The sequence below is a fragment of the Fundulus heteroclitus genome, chromosome 4 (genome assembly GCF_011125445.2).
Source record: "Fundulus heteroclitus isolate FHET01 chromosome 4, MU-UCD_Fhet_4.1, whole genome shotgun sequence".
Lineage (NCBI taxonomy): Eukaryota > Metazoa > Chordata > Actinopteri > Cyprinodontiformes > Fundulidae > Fundulus > Fundulus heteroclitus.
The window spans coordinates 3,794,858-3,819,319 of NC_046364.1; the positions used below are offsets into that span (position 1 = coordinate 3,794,858).

Here is a 24,462-nt window from a genome sequence, read left to right on the forward strand (position 1 = left end):
GTTGTCTCGTATTTAATTTCCAAATTATTGCAACAGACCTTTTTTCACGCACTATAAAACCTTAATGATGACAGAGAGCGCAGCATCTGCTTGAAACGAGCCTGCAAAGAACATCAACATCCTGTTGGAGTTCTTCTTAAGCCGGAAATACACTGTACAATTTTTTTTTTGCCCTTTTTGGGCCGATTTTTCAGTCGTGTGAGTATTTTTTGGATCGAGTTTCCTGCGTGGTGTGGTATACAGGGGGTAACGAGGGACGATTAGCCTCTTACGAACATCGCCCGATCAGGAATCAGACGGTCGGATGAAAATCAAACGTTTAAAAATAAGTCGGCCCTCGTGAGGAGATCGTTGAGCGCCTCCTGCTGTTGAAGCAGAGCTACGAGCGTCTATGAGAAGATTTCCCCTAACCTCGCGCACTAAGCATGTGCAAACAAGAAAATTCTTCTTCTTCTTCTTCTTCTTCTTCTTCTCAGACGAAAACACAGGAGTGGAGAGAAGCGTGACGGCGGTACGTGTGACATGGAGTCAAACTACGGAGGAGCAACTCTTAGAATTACCAAGGCAGCGCGTTTCGTTCTAGTGAGTCTCATATTTAACAGCGAGCATTGACACTTCCGTCTTTTTCTTCTTCTACTGTTTACGTTTGGCTTCTGGATAGACGAGTCCGACAAACGGCATCTCTCTGCGGCGCTGAGTCTGACGTGGTTTTTAGACGTACGGCGTGAGCAGCCAGATCACATCAGAGCGTCGTACAGTAAGAACAGAGATGGAGTGCTGTGAACTTTTAAACCCCGAGGTTTTTATCGTACAGTTTGAGCTGCATATGAGTACAACAACTGAAAATATCGTACAGCGTATGCCTGCCATTAGCGCTCTCTTTTTACAGCGTGAAAGTGGCCCTTTTCAGCCTTTTGTTAGCGCTGAACCTAGTATAGGAAATATATATCTGTTATTGTCTGTCTTTAATTGTTTGATTTTATTTTATAATGTGCTTTTTATGATTTTTTTTTTTTGCTGGTTTAATTTAGCTTTTTATGTAACTTTTACAAGAACCTGTGCTTATATTTGGTCCTGGACCAAAACGCCTCGTTTGACCCTCAGCACATTGATTGTTGTCACACCTGACCAGCTGATGAGTGGATTTGTTATAATTAAAGCAGGATAACCTTATAGCAACATTAAACTGAGCAGAACCGTCCTGTCTTTGTGTGTTTCTGGATTAAAACAGCAGTCAGCTGGTCCCTCTGCGCTATTTTAAGGCTTTTTTTTTTTGACCATCCAGTTGCATAACATGGTAGCTATCCGTGGAGTTAAACCTAATCCACATCTCGGCTCAGTTTGGACATCAGCAAACTAAATTGCACCTCAGCTGTTGCCTTCTGGTCTGTTTTTACCACCTGGGGGGGGGGGGGGGGGGGAATCAGGTCACCCGGACCTACAGAGCTGCAGCTGACAGCCTGAGCACCAGAACCAGGGAGGCTGCAGGCCCTGCCAGCCTCTCACATCCAAACAAACTGCAGCATCATCTCACCGGATCACAGCAAGGAGGGAAACATCCAGAAGCACGAAGCTGCTGGAGGACATGCAGAGAATACAATCTAAAATTAAATAGGATTGTTTTAAACAAATCAATATTAATTAAATGCACATCAATTATAATAAAAAATTAATACAAAATGTGCATTTTTTTTAGGAACAAACGAGGACGAGTGGAACATTTTTCCAAAAACGAATCATTAAAATGTGTATTCCAGGGTCATCTGCTGTAATTTCTGACGCTGACATCTGCAGGATGGCACCAGATTAACGCGTTTAAACGCTACAGTCTCCGCCGAACCACAGCGACTGATTCTGCCGTTTTTTGTTTTTTTTTATTCCGGGATCCGGTTTTACTCACATGAAGCGACTCCCGGGTCTGAGCAAATGTACCGATGCGGGCAGATTTGAGTCTAATCCTGTCTCCACGCAGCCCTGCGCGGCGCGTCTCCTCCTGATGGATGGATGGACGGATGGATGGATGGACCGTCTGCCTGATGGATGAGGGTGTCTGCGTGGGGTGAGCACCGTGGGGTGTCTCTTACCGTCCTTCCGCGCTGTGGGTGGAGCAGGGAGGGGTCCTGGAGCTGCCGAGTCTGCTGCGGATGGGGATGAGGACGCAGGCTGAACGGTCTGGACCGGTCCAACCTCCCACACCGAGCTGCTGCCTCATGCTGCCTTCAGGAGCCCCGCGGAAAGCGCAGTTGTTATTGTTGGGCAATGAGGCGTTCAAATAAAACAGAAACGACTAAACCGCATCTACCGTGTTTGGATAGAAATGCTGAGTCCTCTGGAATGAAACACACATGGGAGCCGTTTTTACTTTATTTTCCTTGAAGCCAAAAGAAGAAAAAAAGGTGAAGAATTTTAGTGATTTTATTTATCTAAGGAGAAAAGGATGTCAAAACTGTCTTTTTGAGGTCAAGGGCATCGATCAATCAGATGTAAAAGCACTTCAAGAAGGTCCTGGGTTCAAATCCCAGCCTGGGGTTTTTCTGCATGTGGTTCGCAGGTTCTCCCTGTACATGTGGGGGTTCTCCCCAGGTACTCTGGTTTCCTCCATTCCAAATGACAACCACGTTAAACGCCACACACCCCACCCTCCATATACTATTTATTTAAAATAGCATAACAGACTATCCTGTTTTAAATAAATCTTCCCTCTATGTAGTAAATGTGCCTTTACAGACTGTTACTCTTTGCTTTTAAAAAAAAAAAAACTTGTGAGAATCTGCATGCTCTGATTTGTCTTTTCACGTTGCTGCTGATACACCTGAATTTCCCTGCAAGACGACAAAAATAAACACGTCTATTTCTGTTCAGTAAATTGACCTTTTGTTTTGACAGGAAAAGTAGTTTTTGTCTGTTTGTAGACAGAAACTTTGCAGCTTTTCTGACTCATTTTGTGCTTATATTGTCTTTACAACAGGGAAAATTTGCCTGTTTTTTTTCCCCTTAGAATGATTTTTATGAAAAGGTTGATGATTCAGTCTCCAGTTGTTTTGTTAAGCATCTCCGTAAACGCATTTTCCTCTCCTGTTGCTTTGTGGCTGCAGACAAAGACTTAAAAATCGAAATTATGTGGCTGAGTTGTGTGAAGTTAGTTAATTGATTTATTAATTGGAATAAAATAAAAAGATGGAACATGCACAGAGTAATTCATCTTAACCTTTGGTTCTTTTTCCTTTATGTGATAATTTTACTTTTTGGTTTCTGCTTTACGTTGAGTTTGTAGAGTTTGAAATGAAACTCTACAAACTTGAAGGTCTCACAAACACAGTTCCATACTGTATTAATGCAACCTGCCTAGATTGATACCAGATGCAACAGTGATTAATTAAGTCAATCAAGCAATTAAGAATCTCCAGATATGCTTTATGTACAGCAAAGCTGCTCTGGCACATGTAGGCAACCAGCTTCCTCCTGCGATTTTCCTGAAATGCAGTGAAAGGACATGTTGGAGAAAATACACATATTTGTAAATCTAAAGGTCTTCTGAAGAAAAAAGGCTTTATGGTCAGACAGGATCAAGATTCAGGTGTTTGGCCACAAGGAAAGGAAGGAGGAGTCAAGGGTTAGGGGTGAGGCTATTAAACTAGGCATGGCGGTGGCAGCATCATGCTGTGGGGCTGTTTTAGTAATGGAGAAACTGGAAGGATCTCTGAACTTCTCCAACTTCATCTCAAATCAGGAGCAAGATGGGGGAAGCAAGGAGACAGCCGAATAATTAAAGCCCGGCCCAGACTTCAGCCTTATTAAATTTTTATTTACTGCGTTTAAAAAACAGTTCTGTCTCTGTATGTATATTTTTGACCCTGTGTGGATTAAAGATAATTCACAATAAATTCAAACTATGACACCCAAGTCTTGTTTTCAATAAATATTTGCAGGTTTTTACTGCAAAATCATTCCACACTCGGGTAAAAAAAATTCCCCAAAACTCTTTAAGAGCCCCAAATTAATTTAGCCTTAATGCAGATAATAAACAGCAGGAGACTTTTCAATGCAACTATAAATGCAAAATAGCCTGGAATTGTTGAAATTATCTTTTAAATTGCAATAGATAAAGTTTAGATGTTTAAATTTGGGTGTTAAAAGTGATTGAGGGTGACGCTGGACAGGAGTTACTTATAGAAAACACGTCTTCTCTTGCACCGAATCCCAACCTGAGAAGTTTGCTTTGCTGGACAAGCGGCTGCAGAGTCCTCAATAAACCCAGATTTACCTCATCTGTGAGTCCGGGCTGAACCAAAACCCAAAGAGACTCAGACAGAAAGACGCGTCTGTCTCCGCTCCTCCTCAGATGTCGAGGTAATTGTTGTCTGGACACTTTGCTCTCTCTTCCCTTTGTTCCTCAAATAACACCAGACCACAAGGAGAAAGATCTGCTTTCATGCAGAAAATGTTTTGCTGTCAGAGACGTTATTTTGAGGGTCGCTGTCAGGAGGAGGAAAAAAAACCCTTTATCCTGCTCTTCATAGAGTTTATAATTAGATTTTTTAGGAATAAACTTCAGTGAGAGGAAGGTTTAGCCACACAGTCACGATCTCATATTTTTGCCTGAACTGAAGAAAAAAAGGTGAACTTTGTCCTGCTAATGCATCCTGGAGGTAAAAGCTGATTTAACTTGTAAGAAGACTTGGAGTTGAGTTTCTGAGGATTTTTTTCTTTCTGTTTAAATGGACATTTACTCACTAAAGACATTTTCCTCGTTTTCCTTTAGAAATAGCCGATTAAGTTCAAACAGCTGTTATTTAAAGCCTCTGAAGTGTTTGGTTCCTGGTAACTTGTTAAACAAACACTGATGTAATCCAGCAGATTAGGTGAGGCCTCCACTGAGGCCTAAAAAAAAAAAAAAAAAAACTAGAGGAACACCTCCGTCATGATATCCAAGTGTTTGGGTTTTCATTTCCTTGTTGTTTATGCATGTTCATTAAAGGAGTCATAATGAAAAATTCACCTTTTGCATGTTTCCATGCTTCCATTTGGGTCTCTACTGCTCCTAGAAACATCCCAAGCGCTAAAAAACAAACAAAAAAAACACAACCAGCCTTTTTTGGCAATAAGTAATTGTTTTGTTGGTGTCTGGGAAATGAGCCATTTTAAGAAAACTTCCTGATTTTTACGTCACAACCAGCCGAGCCCAGCCTCTCACCTGGCAACCAAGCTCCGCCCACATCAGGTGGTTTTCCCGCTGTACAGTGGCTGTTTGCCATGAACATGATTTGTCGTTTAGCACAGGCTAACCCTAATGGGCTGCTGATAGCCCTGCTGCATCCTTGTGCAGGAGGCTCCACTTCTTCTGCTTCTGGGTTTGACTCGGAGTCAAAGCTGTACGGTTGTACCATTGTGCATCGGTTTGCAAACCATTTTTATGTGTAAAAAAGTGTGAAAGGAAACGCTGAGAAGGGGGGCGTAGCCAGCTACAGCATATTTGCATAAAAGTGACAGAGCCCAAAAACTGCTCGTTCTTAAAGGTGCTCAAAATAGATGGAACTGAGGAGGTGAAATCTCATTATCTAAGAATGATTTTGTGCAAAAATATGTAATAAACATGTTTTTATAGCCCATAGGCCTATCCCACCTTGTTTAAAAGGAAGTATAATAGGTCATGTTTAAGGTCTTGCTGTATTGCTTTATGCTTTTGGGTTATTGGATTTATTTCTCTTAGATGCCTGTTGATCTTTTCTCCTAAGTTTGCAGCTTTTAGGTCAGCTTCCTCTGTTAATCAGTCTCCCTCCCTCAGCTGCCCTGCCTTCATTCTGCTTCATATTTCCTCTGGTTGGTTTATTTGTCATTCCTCTAACCTCCTCTGTCGTTAAACTCTGTTTTTTTTATTGCTCCTCATTGGATTATTCTGCTGCTCTGCTCTGGATTGACTCCTCGCTTCATTTCCTGTGCCTCATTTTCTTGCAGTGAAGGACCAACCTGTAAGTTTTCTTTTGTTTCTCGTCATTAAAAACTCTATTCTTGCCAAATCCACTCCTCACCTTGGCCTATCACTACTTAAAAAAAAAACCATGACAATTTTAGCACAAATAAGGTTAATTGTAAACTCTGCAATACTTTTTCAAATGATGTATGTTCCACATTTAAGATAGGATTATACATTTTATAGGCAAGGTATGTCTTTAATATGAATTTGTTCACGAATTTACCAGCAAAGCAAAATGTGTTTATGAGCTCGTTCATTAGCATACAAACGTAGATTTAATTTTACAAATGCCCAGGGCAAAAAACACAAGTATGAACCCTTCCTTTTAAGTCTTTTCCAATAGTTTTCACCTTTTAATTTACAAACCTTATTTTGAAAGTTGCAAACCGATAGCAACCTTTCCAGGGGATGAATTAATTTTCGCAGACGTCAGGAAGAGCAAATGATCCTCAGGCTGGTGTTATTCCAACACGATGCTCTCCGCTGACCCCTGTTTCTGAAACGTCTGTGATCAGCCAGCTGATGAAACTGAAGTCCACCACAGCTGCTCCTGCTGAAGCAGCATCCTCTCAGATGACTCCTGCTCTCCTCTAAATGTCACACAGCTGTTGGCCGCACAGCTTGGACGGCCGGTCTGCCACGCCTTTTCTCTCCCATGAAGATCTCATTGATGCCAGGCGTCCTCTTCCTCGCTCTTCTTCATCTCTCTACATCACCCCTCCTAAATCTCTCACATATGCAGCTAGACGTAGAAGCGTTTTTCCTCCTTCCAGCAGTGGGAGATTAATGTTTTTTTGGGAGGTGTTCCCTGTAATGTCATGCAATCCGTCTGAAGGTCAACAGTTTTCTCATCAGTGAGCCCGAGCATCAATTTTACGTGGAAACTCTATGTTAAACCAGCTTTTGACGAGGACGCAACATAAAAAACTGTAAACAAAATTTATTGCCATGAATAGTTAATTACCCGCACATAGATTTCTTTTGTTTTGGCTTTTTTTTTGTCACACTTAAATGTTTCAGATCATTGAATCTAATTTTAACATCAGACAAAGATAAAGCAAACTGTTTGAACTATAACCGCCTCTCTTGTTAAATCTTGATTAAACATCTTTTTTGGGTGAGGTTTCACTAGTCACACCCATGCCTGATATATCATTAAATAAAACCCAGCTTATTACGTGAAGATCTCAAAATAACAACACGTTGTGTGTCAACCTAAAGAAGCCAAGAAGTCAGTCTGGATCGGGTTGCGGATCCGTTTTTAAAGCTTTGGGGCAGCAGAGAACCACAGTGAGAACCATTATCCACACATGGAGAAAACACTGAACACTCTACAAAGTCAGCTTTACTGACTGTGGCCTGCATAACTGGAAATCCATCCATCTCTCCACCGCTCATCCCTGCATCCTCTCATCTTTCTGCTATAGTTCACATTACAATCATTAAACACTCATGCATCAGGCCCCCCCCCCCCTGGTCTGGATAAAATAATCTGAAACAGGAGGTTCAACATCCTCAGGAGCGATCCTGGTTGCATGGGGAAGAGAGTAGCAGATCAATAAGTGCAGCTGAATTTTAAATCAGGACACATACTCACAATCAATACGTTTTTTTTATCTTTGGAAACAGTCTTCAAAAGCAGGAATATTTTTTTATCACACAATGTAATATGAATATCAGAATCTGAAGAAAGTATTAAGCTGGTTTTAAAACACAGTAAGCTAAGAACAGTGGGTATTGGTTTCTCGGCTGAGGTGCAATTAATTTAGTGCAGAGTTAAAAATCTGGTCTGAGGAGAACTAATGGTTGGTATTTAACGCTTTAAACTGAATTACTGCAGGAAATTAAATTATAACCTAGTAAGAGAACAAAACATCACAGCAGGACCTTCAGCGACTCCAAATGACAGACTGACGTGTTTTTGACCTGATGTGAGTCAGAAATATGAACTCCTGCTAACTGAGTCATGAAATCACAGTTTGTAGAAGGCACAATTTTTAAAATCTGTTCAAGAAAATTGGAAAAGCACTTACAAACATTAAATTATCACATTCATCAGCGAGATATGAGCTGCTCCTTTATTTGTTTATTCTGGTTCCAAGTAGAGTCGACGACAGATCGGCTCTAAAACAGGACCCTGAGGGACCCCACCTGGCTTAAAGTAGGCGTGTCCAAAGAGCGGCCCGGGGGTCATTTGTGGCCCCTGTACTGATCCCCCCCCCCAGGGGATCAGTACAGGGGCCACAAGATTTTAGTTTTGGAAGATTTTAGTTTTTCATTAAGGCAAAATTATCACAGAGGAGTTCAGATCCTAAAATTGAAAATGTACAACACAAAGTATTCATCTTTTAATAATCACATCTTTGACATTCTCTTTAATGTCATAGAAACATTTCATTGAATTTAAAATTCTTCTTCTCACCTATAAAGCCCTTAATAATCAAGCTCCATCATATATCAGAGCTCTGATTACCCCGTATGTTCCTAACAGAGCACTTCGCTCTCAGACTGCAGGTCTGCTGGTGGTTCCTAGAGTCTCTAAAAGTAGAATGGGAGGCATATCCTTTAGCTATCAGGCTCCTCTCCTGTGGAACCAACTCCCAGTTTAGGTCCGTGAGGCAGACACCCCGTCTACTTTTAAGACTAAACTTAAAACTTTCCTTTGTGACAAAGCTTCTAGTCAGAGTGGCTCATGTTACCCTGAGCTACCTCTATAGTTTTACTGCTATAGGCTTAGGCTGCTGGAGGACATCAGGGTCTATTTCTCTCTCTCTGCTGAGTTCTCCTACTACTCTCCAATCTGCATTGTTAGTTGTTATTTCAGTTTTTAACTTTTTGTTCTCTGTAATTTTTCTCTTCATAGAAGGTACACCTGGTCTGGCGTTCTGTTAGCTGTGACATCATCAGGGGAGGCAGATCATCCTCTATTACCATCTAACATAGAAAGTACTCCTGGGTCAATGTGAGCTTCTGTGCTTTCTGTGTCTCTGCTCTGTCTTCTCTAAGCCCCAGTGGGTGGAGGCAGATGAGCGTTCACACTGAGCCTGGTTCTGGTTCTGCTGGAGGTTCTCCTCCCTGTTAAAGGGGAGTTTTCCTCTCCACTGTCGCTTCATGCATGCTCAGTATGAGGGATTGCTGCAAAGCCATCAACAATGCAGACGACTGTCCACTGTGGCTCTACGCTCTTTCAGGAGGAGTGAATGCTGCTTGGAGAGACTTGATGCAACCTGCTGGGTTTCCTTAGAGAGGAAACTTTATGACCAACCTGGAGGATCTGATGGAAGATGACTTTGGAAAGAGCCTTGAGATGACATGTATCATGAATTTTAATGAAATTATGAAATACTGCTCTTATCTTCCTTGACCAAAAACAGTTCAGATTATTATTGTTATAGAGTGTTAGCAAACCGGATGATCATCTTTCAATACGACAAATGAAAAAATTTAGACTTATATTACAGAAAATCTTACTATTTTATTTAAAATGATCTTGTTTTATAAAGCAGGTAAAAAAAATAAACTTATTTCATTTGGATAAAAAAAATTTAATTAATTTTTTGGCCCTTGAGTTCCTTTGACTTGACCATTTAGGGACATGTACTTAAAAGCATGGACACCCTTAACTAACCAACATATCATGAAGGCACGATTCAAACCTTCTAAAATAATCATTTTAACTGAATTAAATCACTTCTCCTGTTTGAGCAGCGCCAGAACTGCAATGAAACCATCAGAGAGCTAACAACACAAGCTGCACGTCAGTTCTGCAGGTTATCTTCTGAAGGTTTCTGCTTATCTCAGCATTTACTGGTTCCTCAGGCGGCGATCAACACGGGACGACAACACAGAGCCAGACCTGTGCAGCGTGGGAGAGAAAGCCATAAAAAGCTGCTGTTGGTTCAGCAGCGCACCATTAAATCTCCCCACAGATAGAAAATGTCATAAAGACCAGATAAATATGACATTACATGAGTTGCAACAGTCATAAATGGCGCAATGCAGTTTTCAGAAGCACTTGCTGTGTCTGCACCATCATGTTACTCTCACTCATGATGCAGTTTAGTTTCCCTTCATCCCCTTTAGGGGTCTTGGTTGCTTTTAAAGTGGGATTCTGAGCAGAATAAGCCGCCCAGATCAAGGAACCAATCAGGGATTAACAGCGTCACACAAATCGACACGTTCCTACCATGAGTCCTGTTTTATGCCCTAAATTAAAGTTAGTTTTTTTTTTTTTCTCGACTGAATTTAAAAAAACGTTACAAAACTGACAAAGCTGGGCAGTAAATTGGTTTCAGGTTTGTTGCCCATCTGCCTAAAAAGCACAGCTGGACGGCTCAAAAGAAACTTTACAGGATTTAGTTGCTTTATTCACAAGCTTTACTGAAGTAAAATCGCTTCTTCACAACTCCGGGCCTCCCGCCTCCGGCCCAATGACCAGAAATACACCAGGGATGGATGGATGTAACGTTTCACACAATATCTGTGAATTATTTTTAGATATTCAGGACTGTTCAGCCAATTTAAATTGAAATAAAGCCGCCCTAAAATAACCCCAAGTCTCATATCTTTAAACCACAGCAGTAATGATCCATTATATACAATAACTTTATAAGTTTATCTTATCTGCATCATCCTGTGGTCCATTGATTGTTGAAATCTATTCCTGCTGCTACATATACTTGCATTATCTATATGGTTTTACACACAGTGTTTCTGTACATATAAAATGTATCATTTTGGTTTTCTGCTACATTTCTGACAAATACTTTTATTCACAATGCTTCTCTTTTGTCTTGTCTTCACTTGGAGCCATTGCAATGAAATTTCACTTAAATGTCCACAGTTAATGTGCAGCTGAATGATGATAAAGTCTGTCTCTGTGTTATGATTGTTTTTTTTTTTTTTTTTAATCAAAGAAATTACTGGCTGTAGACCTGTGGTTTACAGGAAACAGAGGGAATGCTCAGACAAGGCTTCAACAATAAATGATAGTCTATTATTAAAGCCTTGTTAGGGGTTCACAGAGTTATTTGGCTCACATCATCCTTCATCCTCCCTCCAGACAGGTTTCTATTTACACATTCCTGCAAAATAAGGAAAAATCTCAAAACACAGAAGCAAAAACCAGAGTTCTGAATCAGCAACTGAGAGGATCATCACAATGAGACTGAAAGTTCAGGAGGCCGGCGAACACGAAGCATGCAGCTAAAGTCTAAACAAGATTCTCCAAGACCTTCAGAAAACATGCAGAGCTGTTGCTCTACAGAAGGAACAACAACTAAGGTGGTGAATCAAGACTTATAAATGTGCATAAAACCCTGAGATATGCCGTGTGGGAGGATACTTGTACATAAGATCTTCTTAGCATTAATGGGCCCAGCGTTCCCCTGAGGGTTCTCTGATTCCATCCAGTTCTGTTCAGCAGCGATCAATCTGCAGCGCCGCTCCGGTCAGCCTTTAATAACCGCACCGTGTGGGTGACAGCTTCATTCTTCCTCCTCTTCCTCCTCTCTCGGGAAGGAAGGGGATCTTTCATGTAGCGTGACTGTGTCTGTGGACCTCGTTGTTCAGCCCGGGAGGCAGTGATGTCATCAGCAGGGAACCAATCGCGGGCCGTGATGGATGAACGGCGCGACTGCAGGGAATCTGAGGCCATGTTTAGGAAGCATGATGGAGGCAATTGAGGGTTTAAATAAAATATAAGTCTGTGATTTCAGGCCAGGCTTTCATGTTTGCTAATATCCGATTCGCGGGTGACTTTATCTTTACCAGAGAAGCTTGTGTGTAAGAATTATGTCCATGTGGCGTCTGATTTCACTGTGGAGCTTCCATGCTCGCTTTTTTATTGATTATTATTGCATAAACATTTGTTTACATATATCTAAGTCTGAAAACTGACGAGCACAGTAAGCTAACAAACATCTAAAATCACTGTTCTAACGTATAGAAAGTAGACAGGCGTGGGGAACAAATCCTACGGCCCCAGGTTTAGATCGGCCAATGAAAATGCTGGGATTGCAGATTTTATGCCTACTTTCTGTCGGCTGGTGTGCAGGCGGAGCGTGTCGGTAGCCAGATAGTTCTCCTTTCTAGCTCCCAAGACAACAAAAGACAGAAATTAATAAAGTAGATTTTCTGAAAAATTCTACAATTACAAAACTTCTGTTGTAATTCTCTCTGCAGCTTCCAGTTCACACATATGTTTGATTCAAATATACCTTCGTAGAATTTAGCACTTTAACAAAAATGAGAGATTAAACGTTTTGGGCCTCAGCAGCCAGCTGGAAGGATTAAAACCTGCTCTTTTTCTTTTTTTTAAGGTTTTTACGGCATTAGTGGCTCGTTTTTTGTACATTGGGCTGACAGGAAAGGGGGTACGAGAGATGGGGGGGGGGGGGGAGACATGCGGCAAAGGACCACAGGTCCAACCTGGGTCGGCCCCGTCGAAAACTAAGGCTCCTCGGTACATGGGTCATGCGTGCTAACTACTGCACCACCAAAGCACGCCGAAACCTGCTCTTTAACCCTGCTGCGGTCATTGAACAGTTTGCCCCGATGAAAAGACGGACGTGCATTTTTTTTTTTTGTTCCGGAAAATTTTACTCAGGTCAGGTTGTGTGCATCACAGAAGAATTGGTTGCAGCTAACAGGGGTTGAGTTTTTCTTCCCCACCTAACTCAACATGCCAGAGATTAGGGCTGGACGATAATTCAATAACGATATATATATCGATGATAGAAAAAAAGGGTCAATTAAAAGTTCAGTAGAATAACAGTTTCCTTCGCCTTACATTCTAGGCATGTAGGTAATATTACAGTCATTACATCCTTCCAGCCAATCACAACGCAGACCCAGGAGCCAGGCTCCGCCCCCTTCAAATGGTTCAGAGATCACATGTTATTTTTTATTTTTCAAAAACTTGCAGTTTTGGTAAAAGGTTGGTTGAATAAAGGGTTTATTTTCTTATCTGTTTTTGGTGTTTGGATTTCTTTCTGTTTCGGTTTTTTAACATTTTCTAGTTGCTCCCATTTTAGTTTGCCTGATTTTCTTCGTCGTTCCTCCTCTTCGTTTGCTTCCCTGTCTTGTTCCTCATACATGTTGTAGCCTTTTTTTTATAGATTCATTTATTAAAATTCCCAATTTATCAGATTTTCTGCACGTGGGTCGTTGCACAACTGAAACGTGACACAGGTTGTTTAGAGAAAAGCTCAAATCCTTCTGAGCCGTCCTGATTTTTAACTGCAACACTTTCTGTCTGACAATTAATTCATCGCTACTTTAGTTGATAATCTCACCCGTTGTTCCTTCGGCAACATTCCTCCCACACGTTTCATCATTTGATGCTTTGCAGGGTGTTTTATTCTGATTACGTTATATTTAGAGGTGCCACACGCATAATTTCAGCTCTGAGTGACAAGCCTCAGAATAAATCCAGCTTTTATTTCAGTAATATCATCTCACACTGAAGGATTGTAAAAAAAAAACAACAACAACATTTTCTTTACTTTGCCTGCAGTCAGAGGAATAATCAGATTTTTATACATGAATAGATGTATTTCCATTAGTCTATAATATATTTTTGTTTATTTATATACTTTAAAAAAACATAAAAGGACATATTGGATCATGTAACATACAGGTATTAATTTCTTGTAATGTAAAATGTTAAAAGGAAAACATGAATTTCATATATATTTTGTTATAATACAGTATAGAAGTATTTTATTTACTTTATTATTTAATGTGACAACATATTTACTCGTGTAAATACATGAGTTTATGAATTTCTTGAATCATAACAGCATTAATGCATAAAATATTTACTTGACTATTTAAAATGTGTTCTATAAGTAAATTATGATGGTAAATAACTTGAAGATATAAAATATGATGTATTTATGAATGTAAAATCAAGTGTGACTATTTTATGTTTTTACATTTTATTTAAACGGGTAATAAACAAACCAAAACAAGTACATATTTTATAGATTATATGTTCTAAAACAATCATTTTCTCATACACTGCAAAAAGAGAACTAAAAATAAGTAAACTTTTCTTGAAATTAATGTATTTGTCCACCTATTTAAGCAGGTAAATAAGGTTATTTGCCAATGGAATGAGTATTTTTAACCCTAAAATAAGATAATTAGATATACTTCACTTGAAATGATATGATGGAGATGAATTGTTCCTATTTTAAGTGCATAATAATCTTATTTACCTGCTCAAATCAAGGAAAAATACTCTCATTTCAATAAATAATTTCTTATTTTGAGTTCTATTTTTGCAGTTTATAAACCAATTTATATGTTTTACTTATTTGAGGGTTTGTGTCATTGCACAGAGAAGAAACACCCGCTGTGGACGTTTGATGCCCAGAACCTTTTAGGACCTCTCTGCAGGTTCTGGTCTCCAATAAGAACCAACACCACTGCGTTCTGGAAGTCTAATAAATCCGGACCCGTTTGCGGGGGAACCGGCTTCCTTTGTGCTCTTTGTGTCTGGCTTTGTCGGCCACGGTGACGGCGCTCTCCCCCACCAGCCGCTGATTAGTATTCCAGGCACAGGCGAGGAGCAGCCGGAGTGTGACGGGCAGAGAAACCAGGAGGGTGATGGGAGGCTGCTCTCTGAACGGTAAATACAAACGACGGGGTGGGCTGGGGGGGTCGAATCCCTCCTGAGCATCCCTGGCAGGAAGATGAGCCACATCAGAGCAGCTCTGAAGGACTGACCTTCAGTTTTAAAGCCCCCCCCCCCCCTGCCCCCCCTCATAGTTTTCCCCTGATCGGTTCTCCAACGTGACCTTCTGCAGCCGACCACCGTCAGATGTTTCATCCCAGCTCGTCCTGCAGCTTTTGGCATCCAGAGAGCGTCTCTGGCAAAAATTCATCACACGACTGATGTCAGTAAGAGTAACTGAGATGGAGGGGGCGGGGGGGCATTGGGGGGGGGCATTGGGGGGGTACTATCCAACAACACACATCTTGTTAATCCTCTATGCTCACCGTCCTGCTGTTGTAATCCTGAAGATTATCCAGAATTGAGCTCAAGAAGGAGATCTCTGCTTCGTCTAAAGGCTCATTTTGTCCATTCATAACCGTTTTAAAACTGTTCTTCTATCAAAATCCACAGTTTATATATTTATTTCCCAGTTTAAAGTTAAAGTTCAAAGTTTTACATCATCAACTTGTGTGTATTTCCCCTGAATTTGCTTGTTTCCAAATTTACTCCAAGAGCAGAGAAATTATACTAAAAAAAAAGACTCTGTCGGTTTGCATGTTAAAGGTTAAAGGTCACAACGGGATGATGAGAAATAGACTGAACAGGTATGGTTTGTGTTGGAATGGCTTTTATTAAAGCCAGTGTGAAAGCTCCATTTCCAATGTGTTTTTTTTTTTTACCAGAGCTTTGCTGCAGAAACGCTGAGAGAAGAAATGAAGGGTGGGTCGCCATCTCCAGGTGTTTGTGTTCTTTAAGGTTTTTAGGTCATGCTCTTTATTTATCCTTAAGTGTTTAAGTATATCAGGCAGTGCATTGTGTTCGTAGTTCATTCCATGTACATTTTGTTATATTAACTCTGTTTCCCTCCAGTTCATTGGTCTCAGCTGCTCCTGATTTCCCCTTGATTATGTTTACCTTCTTCTGCCTCTACTCTCCACCAGGCGGATGGTTTTAGAGCTTTTTGTTTCCTAAAACGTGCCCCAAATATCTTCTACAACACACATTTATAATGCAGGACAAAAGGTTTTATTACTCATCGTAAACAACTAAAATAAATCTAAACCTCCAAATGTGCTGAGTTAATGGAAATGTGCTAAATTTAATTGGTCAATTTATTAATTTAGAGAATTTGATGGACATATTTAGGAAACAGCAACTCTAAAGCGACTGGAACAGAATTGGGCTTTGGCTGAGGCTAAGACTGGCTGTAATATTGACAATAACCTGGAAATTGTGCATTTTGAAATCTTTGTTTTTCGAGCTAAAGGTTTGACAAACGTTAGATGGGTCTGATGTGACGATGAAAGGATTATTGCTCGTTGTGACGTTTGCAAACGGTCACAAACTGGAGCGAAAATGGGGGAAAGGAGTGCCGTGGACGAGCTTAAAAGAGTGATTAGAACCAGTTTTAAAAAGGAATGAGCTGAGAGTTTTGCACATTATGGTACATTAGTTTCATAAATGTCACCTTGTGATGATCCGACATATCTCTGGTTGAAAACACCGGATCTTACGGCTCCATCCTGCTGGAGATGATCATTTCTGATTCCCACTCGGACAAGCTGTCTGCACACGAGACCCGGGTCTAAACGGGCCGAAATGAGCCCAGATGCTCCTTCAGAGCACGCAACGACAGGTCAGGAGATGCAAAGCAGCCGGAGCGTGGTGGACAAATCTCCACCTGCATCCTGTCCATCTAGAGCAGAGGTCTGCAGCCTTTACAAGCCAAGGAACAATTCCTGCCTCAGTCCAGCTAAATAAAACTTGTTTAGAGCCACAAAACAGGAAACTTCCCGTCATATAAAACTATTATTTTGTATTTTTTGCTTTTTAAACAAAGCATGACAGAACTTTTGCAAAAAGAGGATATATACATTGCTTTCTATGAGACGTTGATACATGTGGAAAGAAATATCTGGAAAAAACTGCTACTTTTATGGTAATTCTGTTAAAAAAGAAAAAGAATAGTTGATTGCTTTCAGCCAAAAGTACTAAAATCCACTGTGGAAGGCCCAAACCACTTGCACTTTTTCAGACGCCAGCACAAAACACGACCCACATGCAAAGCTGCACAGAAAATCCCGCTGACGCACAAGCTTCTGTAAAAAAAAAAAAAGTCAATAAACTGAGTCTGACCTTGGACTTGGGGAGAAAACTGGGCGGTGTGTCTGGTCCTGAACAGCTGCAGCTCCTTGTTCAGGTCGCAGACGGACAGATCGACGTTCCAGGAGAGCAAACCTGATAAAAAAACAAAAAAAACAGATAATCGATGGAGGAATGAGGTCAGATTTGTTTGCCTCACAGCAGGAGGAAAGCCTCGTTAGATCTGCTTCAGGAATAAAAAGTTTAATCCGTTTGATGTTAAAAGGACGGGTTTATATTCTTCCCGAGGACCCGGTGAGGAAGAGATAATTAAAATTTATCGTCTCTCAGTGGAAAGTTACAGCTGGAACTTCCTGCCTTAAGTCGTTTCTCGTTTGTATTACAACCACACAAAGAGAAACGCGGCCAAGAGGCCCATGGTAACTCTGGGGCAGCCGCAGAGACTCACGGCTCAGGTGGGAGAGTATGTTGACAGCTGCAGGCTTCAAAAATCGGCCTTTTATACAGGAAGAAAAATAAGAATTCCTGCTTAAATGTTCCCACAAGCTCTGCTAAGACCAAAGCTTAACGCAAAAGACTGGGTGGAGGAAAACTAATGCTACGTATCACCCCGAACCCACCATTTCAAAGGTGAAACACGGTGGTGGCAGCATCATGGTGGGCGGGGGCTTATCTTCAGTAGGGAAGCTGGTCAGAGCTGCTGGGAAGACGTCTGGAGCTAAAACCAATGCAATGCTCATCAGATGTTGTAAAATACACTCTGTTTTGTAAAGTTTACAGCTGTAACCTGATGAAATCGTCTCTTTTCTTTGGTGATCAACATTTTAAAATAGTCTCCCAACAATTAGGACTAAGGCTTTTTATTTTGCACCACAACACGACAAGACCGGAGCTTCAATACGTGAAGAATCAACCTGCACTTTCTCTCCTCAGAAGTAAAGGTCTCTAACAACGTGGAGCAGCAGATGTGAGCAAACAGACGGTTTGTTTTCGGCAGATTTGCGCTTTGTAAAGTCGAACCGGACGCACCGACAGCATCCCACTCTCCGGCTCACCTTGCGTGATCTGTTGCCGGGCAACTTCCAGGTGATGCTCTGTGGAAATCTCTCCGATCACAATCAGCATCCGATAGTTTCCGTGCCGAGCGCTCTCCTCCGGCTCCACGGAGCCGCCGGCGGACGCTGGGCTCTCCTCCGTCTCCATGACAACTGCATCCGGAGCGCGCGCCATGACGGCAGAGGATGAGTGATGGGCGTGGCTCTGTGGGACGTCAACGATCCGATTGGATGGCAGGTGATGTGGCTATTTGATGTCACGGCATCTGATTGGAGGGATGTGAGGAATATTATTGGTCATATTTTATGTGAGACAGCCGGGGAGGAGATGTTATGCAGATGAGGTACATTTCTGTACTTGGAGAAGGAAAAAAAAGATTAAAGTTGATGCTTCTTGTTTTTCATATTCGACCTAAAATAAAAAATAAAAAACGTTAACGTCTCACAATCGTTCTATTTATATCTGCGTCGCCATGAGTACCAGGCAAGGCCTTTTCATCACCGGACTGACAAGGCTTTGTTCTCCTGGTGAAGCAAACAGAACCGCTTCTGTGCAGAGATCCAAGCTGACAAAGACAGAACCTCTTATTTTAGGCTTCATATAAACAAAATGCAGCACAGAAGCTGTGAGTTAGCCATTATAAGGACAATAACTGTGCTCATGTGACTCTAATGAGACACAGGTTTCCAGAAAGAAAGGAGCCACTAACCGGTGCTATCACACGTTTTCATCCGGTTTACACAATTTCTTTTATAAAACAATAAAAACCACCAATAAAACACACCAAGCTGCAGGTTTTATGTGTTTATATCTTCACTTTTATCATAACAAGCAACAAAAACATTTCATTTACTTGTTAACATCTTTAATAAGCTTTGTGTCACGGCCGTTTAAATGGTTCTTGTTTTCTAAACTCTAATTTTTGACAGAAAACAATTGCAAAGGTCTTAATCACCGGTCACATTTTTGACACCTGCTTTGAAATTAAAGATGTTAGATGATCTTGGTGGCAAATAAATAAATAAAAACTATTCAAGCTTGAAAGCACTTTAGAAATTGTTGTTTTACCGGATTGATGCTATATCCACAGCCCTGAAGGATGAACAGGTAGAGGATGGATGGATGGATGGATGGATGGATGGATGGATGGATGGATGGATGGATGGATGGATGGATGGATGGATGGATGGATGGATGGATGGATGTATGGATGGATGGATGATGGATGGATGGATGGATGGATAGTATACAATGACTTTGATAATATTTATTACCTTTCTCTGGTTGACAGATTTATATCAAATATCTCCTGATATTTTTATCTTTTAAACTCGTCCACACATTGTGACACGACAACCAAACGTGATTATGTGATGGACTAACACCATGTAGTGAATAATTACAGTGACACGTGGTTTTGCAACTTTTCATAAGCAAAAGTTTGAAAAGTGCGCTGTGCATTTTGGTTTCAGCCCCGCTAAGTCCAAAAGTTTGGGACCATGTTTTGCTGTAAACATGGCTGGAAGTATCTTGAAAGTTGTCTCATAAACATCTAAAGATTAAAAAATATTCTTTACAAAACAACTCAAGCTAAGACAGATTGGACGGGAAAAAATGTGAACAATGTTGTTGTTTTTTTTTAGTTTTCCTGCAGTTTTCGAATTGGATTTAGGTCTGGACTTTGACTAGGCCATTCCAACAAATTAAACTGCGTTGATCAAAACGACCCCGTAGTATCCCAGGTTGTGTGTTCAGGGTGAAGGTGCTCCTTGAGGATTGTCCATTATTTAGCTCCGTCCATCTGAGCAGCTTCTCTGTCCCACTGCGCATCCCCACAGCATGATGCTGCCACCGCCATGTTTCCCTGTGAGAATGGTTCACACATATGTATGACATGTGTTTTCTAATGTTGGAAGTAAAATAAATGAATTTTGGAATTGCTCATGATACAGATGTGTGTTGTACCTTTTATTTCTACATGTTGGAAGTCATGTTTTCTTTTAGGGTTGGACGATAATTCAATAACGATATATATCGATCGATAGAAAAAAGGGTCAATAAAAAGTTTAGTGGAAAAAAAGTTTTCCTTCCTCATGCTTTCTAGCCAAGTAGGTTAATATTGCAGTAATTACATCCTCCCAACCAATAACAACGCAGACCTAGGAACTAAGCTCCGCCCCTTCAGATAGTTCAGAGAGCGCGTGTTCTATTTTCTTTTTAAAAACTTTGGTGAAAAGTTAGTTAAATAAAGGGTTGAGTTTGAATTTAATGCTTGTGTGTTCTGTGTCTAAAAACAGGTCACAAACCAACAGCATAAAATGGCCAGGGCTGCACTTAAAATATATGTTTTGAATTTGTTAATCATTATCAATATCGATCAGTATGACTTATATTTTATCGATATGCTTTTTTCTACTTTCTTTAGCACACCTATAAAATAAAACTTCAATAAATTCAATTAAAAAAATTAAATCCAATTTTATTTATATAGTGCCAATTCACAACACGTCTTGAAATGACATGCTCTTTGCAGTCTGCACAGTCTGACGTCGCATGATGAGAGAAATGTAGAGTTTTATGTTGGTGCTGATTGACTGTTTATGTGTCTAATCAACGTTAAACTAGACAAATTCAATTAAATTTTATTTATATAGCGCCAATTCATGATACACATCCTCTCAAGGCTCTTTCCAAAGTCAGACTCCATCAGATCCTCCAGGTTGGTGAGAAAGTTTCCTCTCTAAGGAAACCCAGCAGGTTGCATCAAGTCTCTCCAAGCAGCATTCACTCCTCCTGAAAGAGCGTAGAGCCACAGTGGACAGTCGTCTGCATTGTTGATGGCTTTGCAGCAATCCCTCATACTGAGCATGCATGAAGCGACAGTGGAGAGGAAAACTCCCCTTTAACAGGGAGGAGAACCTCCAGCAGAACCAGAACCAGGCTCAGTGTGAACGCTCATCTGCCTCCACCCACTGGGGCTTAGAGAAGACAGAGCAGAGACACAGAAAGCTCAGAAGCTCACATTGACCCAGGAGTACTTTCTATGTTAGAGAAGACAGAGCAGAGACACAGAAAGCACAGAAGCTCACATTGACCCAGGAGTACTTTCTATGTTAGAGAAGACAGAGCAGAGACACAGAAAGCTCAGAAGCTCACATTGACCCAGGAGTACTTTCTATGTTAGAGAAGACAGAGCAGAGACACAGAAAGCACAGAAGCTCACACTGACCCAGGAGTACTTTCTATGTTAGAGAAGACAGAGCAGAGACACAGAAAGCACAGAAGCTCACATTGACCCAGGAGTACTTTCTATGTTAGAGAAGACAGAGCAGAGACACAGAAAGCTCAGAAGCTCACATTGACCCAGGAGTACTTTCTATGTTAGAGAAGACAGAGCAGAGACACAGAAAGCACAGAAGCACACATTGACCCAGGAGTACGTTCTATGCTAGATGGTAATAGAGGATGATCTGCCTCCCCTGATGATGTCACAGCTAACAGAACGCCAGACCAGGTGTACCTTCTATGAAGAGAGAAATGACAGAGAACAAAAAGTTAAAAGCTGAAATGACAACAAGCAACGCCAGTGCTTTCAGAATCTCGGTTTATTCATTTGCAGTAGCTGCAGATCAGAGGTTATAGTTATAGTTTTTGTTTTTTTCAGCTCTGTGCCGCCTGGTTGGTGGATACTTGGTGAGTTTACTTTCACTCCAGCATCGTTGCTGTTCAGGGAGGCGTGTGCGTCCCCAGGAGTGATTCAGCAGTCTGGCGACGGACACTTCACAGCGTCTGCTGCCCCCTGCTGGTTGGAGAAAAACCCGCAAGAATAGATTTTTACATTACTTAACGTCTGCAAAGCAAGAAGAACATATGTAATTGTTACATTATGGTCTGCAAACTCAGATAAAATTACTAAATGTTACAAATTGAAAATGTTTGTTTTGGATGTCTATCAACACACAAAAAGCATTCGGAATATCATTTCCTCTTTATTTCTAATAGATACAGAATTAAATTTCTACCTTTGGTCCATGAACAAAGACATAATATTTACCTTGGAGTAATTTTTACTTAAAGTTTAAAGTATGGCTGAGAAATGGAAAACATATCTCCTTCAATGCAGACTTCATATTTTATTTACAGAGACAGAAAAAAAAAGTTTTACTTCAGGTTTAATTTATGTTTTCTATTTTTACATCAGAGTAAGAAATAATACGTTGACGTTCCTCTGACGTTTAATTCGCTGTTTTGCTTTTGTTTTGTTTTGTTTGGACCCCTTTTAATCTAATTTATCTTGATACTTTGTTCCAGAATTGTAATCTAATGTACATAAATTCAGATTTTTGGATTGTTTAGTAAATAAATTTCCCCTAAGAGTTTTTTTTTTTTTTTTTTTTTGACTGATATTAATAAATGCTTGTGCATCTTTACGTGGCATGCGTCCCACACCCAAAACAGAGGCACGGCAGATCTGAGCGATGTTTGACGCGCTCTTATTGCAACCAGCGGGACCCTGAGACAAATTGGAGAGCCCAGGAGCGGACATATTGATTCCGAAGGTAAATCTCTTTTCTCTCTTCTCTTTTTGCCCTAAATCTGGAGCTATGTGTGCCGCGCCGGAGGGGCGCAGAGAGCTGCGCGTCCGTGTCCGCCGGGTCCCGCACATGGCGGAGGGGATTAGACATTTTGCGCATTTCTTGACGCGGATGTCTGCAGAAATTAGCGACGTAGCGCTGAACTTGGCGGTGCCGGCTGCTGTTGGAGAGGCTGCAGGAGGCTCACGCCGAGCGGCATGACCCTGCGCTGTAAAATTACACGCTGCATCATATCTGATTTTCATTACATGGGATGTGTTTATCCGGCCATTTGTCTGAATGTGGTAATTATCGGCGCATTGTTGCCTCCCAGGATGTCTCCGCTTAATGAAATGCCGGTCAGCATCCCTGCTGCTGCTGCTGCTTGCTGGAGGAGAGCAGCTCCTTTGTTTCTGGCTCATAATAAACACCTTCATCAAGCCCAGACTGGGAGGCATTTTGAAAATGAGTTGATAAATAAACGGCACAGACATTATTTATTTTTTTTACTCCTAATGAATGAAGTTGGAGTTTGTGGCAGGGGCGTTCATATAATTTTAAAACACTGGGGGCTTGTGGTGGGATCCAGGAAACAGAAGTCAGAGGGAAATTATCTACAAATCTCGATGGGTTAAAACGTAAAAGTTTCACGTTTATTCCAGTAATTCAATTAAAATGGCAAAATTAATACATTATAGATTCATCATGCAGAGAGTGTTTGTTTCTGTTCATTCGGATGAGTCTGCATACGGAAAATACAAATATATTAACAAACCAATAAAATAAAGTTTTATAAATGTAGAACTACTGAAAAGACTTAATACTTGGTGTGGGCTCAATCCAAAAAAAAAGGTTAAAAAAATAAAACAACCAGACTTCTATTCTGAAGCTGAAGACGTTTCTCTTCCCATCCAGGAAGCTTTCTCAACTCTCCATTGTTGCTGCTATCAGTTCCAGGTGAATTCACAGGTGAGTCTAAGCTCTAAGGAGGCCTGCAGGTCTATAATCCGGGGAACTCCTCACTACTCCGGACATTTTGAACTGAGAAAGCTTCCTGGATGGGAAGAGAAACGTCTTCAGCTTCAGAATAGAAGTCCAGTTGTTTTATTTTTTAACCTTTTTTGGATGGATGATCACCTGGATGACTGAGAATCTTCACCAACACTTGGTCTGGGCTCCTTTTGCAGACATTACTGCACCAATGCAGCGTGGCATGGAGCCAGTCAGCCTCTAAGGGCATCACGCACACCATGGTGACAGAAGAAGGTAATGGCGCCTTTGGCTTTGTGTGGGCAGCTACCAAATCCTGCTTTAAAGTGCAATGAGCATCTCCATAAAGCTTGTCAGCAGAAGGAAAGAGCGTTCAAATGCTGCACTAACTTTGGACTTGATAAAACCCAGTGGACCAACACCAGCGAATGACACGGCACCCAAAACCATCACAGACTGACCCTAATGTGCCATAAAATACTATCACATGAAAGGAGGACTTTGCACCACTGAGCAACAGTCTGGTCCCTTTTCTCCTTAGCACAGGTACGACGATGTTGTCTCTGGTTCAGTAGTGTGTTAACACTGCTGAACTCAGTCCACAGCTTGTGAATCTCTCCCAAAATCTTGATTGGGATTTGTTTTTCAACCCTCTTAATGGTCCAGTTATCCCTGTTGCTTTTGCATCTTCTTTTTTTTCTGCATGTTTTCCTTCCACTAGACTTTCCAATAATACTCTTGGATGCAGGTTTCTGAATTTTCCTGCTTGTGGAGGGTATCAATGACCGCCTGCTCTCTGGGCCATAACCATCATTTTGTGTTTTTATCAGTCATAAGCAACTGTCATCGAAACTAACAAAAATGAACACTTGAAACATTTCTCTGCGTGCGATGAATCAATATAACGATATGAAACCCCACCGGTTGTTCTGAGTTATAACCGGAAACGCAGCAGAGGCAGGTACGACATTATTAAACATAGTAATAATATTACAGTATTCTCCCTAGATCCAACTTCCAGGTTAAATGAAACATAACGTTGC

At 41.0% G+C, this 24,462-nt stretch overlaps 1 protein-coding gene across 2 annotated transcripts in view; it reads right to left on the reverse strand.

The window, feature by feature from the left end:
- The window catches only part of map1aa (microtubule-associated protein 1Aa), a 46,437-nt gene extending 28,393 nt beyond the window's left edge, over positions 1 to 18,044 (reverse strand). The window contains exons 1-2 of one of the 2 annotated variants that reach the window (XM_021307671.2): positions 17,855 to 18,044; positions 16,833 to 16,934 (exon numbers count right to left, since the gene is read on the reverse strand). In XM_021307671.2, coding sequence (XP_021163346.2) covers positions 16,833 to 16,934; positions 17,855 to 18,029 — 277 coding nt within the window. In that variant the 5' untranslated portion in view covers positions 18,030 to 18,044. Of the gene's footprint in view, positions 1 to 2,084; positions 2,200 to 16,832; positions 16,935 to 17,854 lie in introns of those variants that run through there. The other variant, XM_012880739.3, reaches the window with a different exon arrangement.
- Between the last annotated feature and the right edge of the window lie 6,418 nt (positions 18,045 to 24,462).